Source organism: Pteropus alecto, unplaced genomic scaffold, assembly GCF_000325575.1.
Source record: "Pteropus alecto unplaced genomic scaffold, ASM32557v1 scaffold25, whole genome shotgun sequence".
Lineage (NCBI taxonomy): Eukaryota > Metazoa > Chordata > Mammalia > Chiroptera > Pteropodidae > Pteropus > Pteropus alecto.
In genome coordinates, this window is record NW_006441955.1 from 13,625,587 (window position 1) to 13,627,370 (window position 1,784).

The following is a 1,784-nucleotide window of genomic DNA, read 5'->3' on the forward strand; positions in this document are numbered from 1 at the left end:
CCATGAACCCTTTCTGGCCGCCTCAGTCCTTCTTGATCTCTTCACCAAAATTCTACTACATGAGTAACTGGCATGTTTTGCTGGTTATTGTACTCAGCCTTACCTTATATTCATATCTACATTTATCAAAGCCTCCCTGTACTTTTATTTCCTAAGTTGTCAAATCTGATGACACCGCAGGCAAATCAGGGTTAAGAGCCCTGGTTTTGGAGCTACACCCTCATGAGTTGGCCTCTTGATTGTACTTATCTTTATGATCATTTTAGTTTTTGAATCTCAGTTTTATAAGCATAAATGGGGGTGAGGGAACCTTGTACTTTAACAAGAATTAGAAACATTACATTCAGTTCACTTTAATTATTAGTATCTAACCAATGGAAGTAAAGTGTGTGGTCGATCCGTAAAGACAGTAGGTCGAATTAGACCTTTAGAGTTGAATTCTTATTCTAACACGAAAACCCTAATAGTTGGAGAGAGAATGGAAGAAATGAGGACTCATAAAATCTAGCTAAGGTTGGTCCTTCTAACCCTCAGAACAGGTTTCCAGAAAGTTATTGACACACGGTAGATACTCTAGCCTGTCTTAAGTTCTTGCCCTACCCCAACCTAGGCCCTTCCGTTTAGGGGAGGAGTTGCGGATTTCATTTATAGTGGTTCGGTGGCGGGCCGGGGAGGGTAAATCAGAGAGGCTCCACCCACTTCTCCTGAGGCCTGGAGGTGTGCGCTCCCTTTTCCCCCTTCCCCCACTCCCGAATCTGCGAGGAGGTGGGCCGGCGGCGGAGGGAGGGCCCTGTCCCCTGTCCCTTTAAAGAGAAGGGCCGAGTGCGGCCAGGAGAGCCGGCGGCGTTTCCCCTGCCTCGCCCGCGCCCTCACCCCAGAGCAGCTGTAGCTACTGCTCCGGTCGCCCCTTCGTGAGCACAGTTCGCTCCCGCCCGGGGAAACAAGTCGCCACCATGGTGAAGATCGTGACCGTTAAGACCCGGGCGTACCCGGACCAGAAGCCGGGCACAAGCGGGCTGCGGAAGAGGGTGAAGGTGTTCCAGAGCAGCGCCAACTACGCGGAGAATTTCATCCAGAGTATCATCTCCACCGTGGAGCCGGCGCAGCGGCAGGAGGCCACCCTGGTGGTGGGCGGGGACGGCAGGTTCTACATGAAGGAGGCCATCCAGCTCATCGTCCGCATCGCCGCGGCCAACGGGGTAAGGGACGCGCGGGCCTCTCCGCGGCGTGCGCCCGGGCGCGGGGCCGTGCGCTACGTGCGGCCAGTGTCGCCAGCCAGTCCCTTTGCCTGGCTCAGGCCAGGCCACTTCCTTGCGCAGCCGCCTCAGTCTCCACCCCCCGCTCCTCTGCGCTAGTTCCTGCGGTCGGAGGCCCGGAGGAGTCGCTGTGTGCGGGAAAGCGGCCACTTGGCCCCGCAGAGTTGCTCTTCCAACTCCCTGGGGGCGGGGGGGCGCGAGCAGGGGAGCAAAGCTTGACCTTGAGGAGCCAGCCTCCGCCTCCTGCCCTCTGCTTTTCTATTCTCTCTTCCTCCTCCCTTCCTTCTCCCCTCCTGGGGCCTCTGACATTTACGTTAACCTTTACTGCGGCCGAAGATACTGTTACAGAGCGGAGTGCAATCGCCTTAACGGGGAAAGGTTAGAGGCCGCAGACTTGCTCGGAACCCCCTCGCATCCCGCCGCGGTTGCCTGCTATTCTGGTCTGGGACTGGCGCTTCCCGCTGGCTTCGAGCCCGACGCTTCTAGATTGGGGAGCGAGCGCACCCGCCCCCTGGTGCGTCAGGCGAG

General features: G+C 56.7%; 1 protein-coding gene across 1 annotated transcript in view; it reads left to right on the forward strand.

Annotated features, from left to right (window-relative positions):
- Nucleotides 1-691: 691 nt before the first annotated feature.
- Nucleotides 692-1,784, forward strand: part of PGM1 (phosphoglucomutase 1) — a 57,874-nt gene continuing 56,781 nt past the window's right edge. The window contains exon 1 of the mRNA XM_006919275.3: nucleotides 692-1,199. Coding sequence (XP_006919337.1) covers nucleotides 954-1,199 — 246 coding nt within the window. The 5' untranslated portion in view covers nucleotides 692-953. The remainder of the gene's footprint in view (nucleotides 1,200-1,784) is intronic.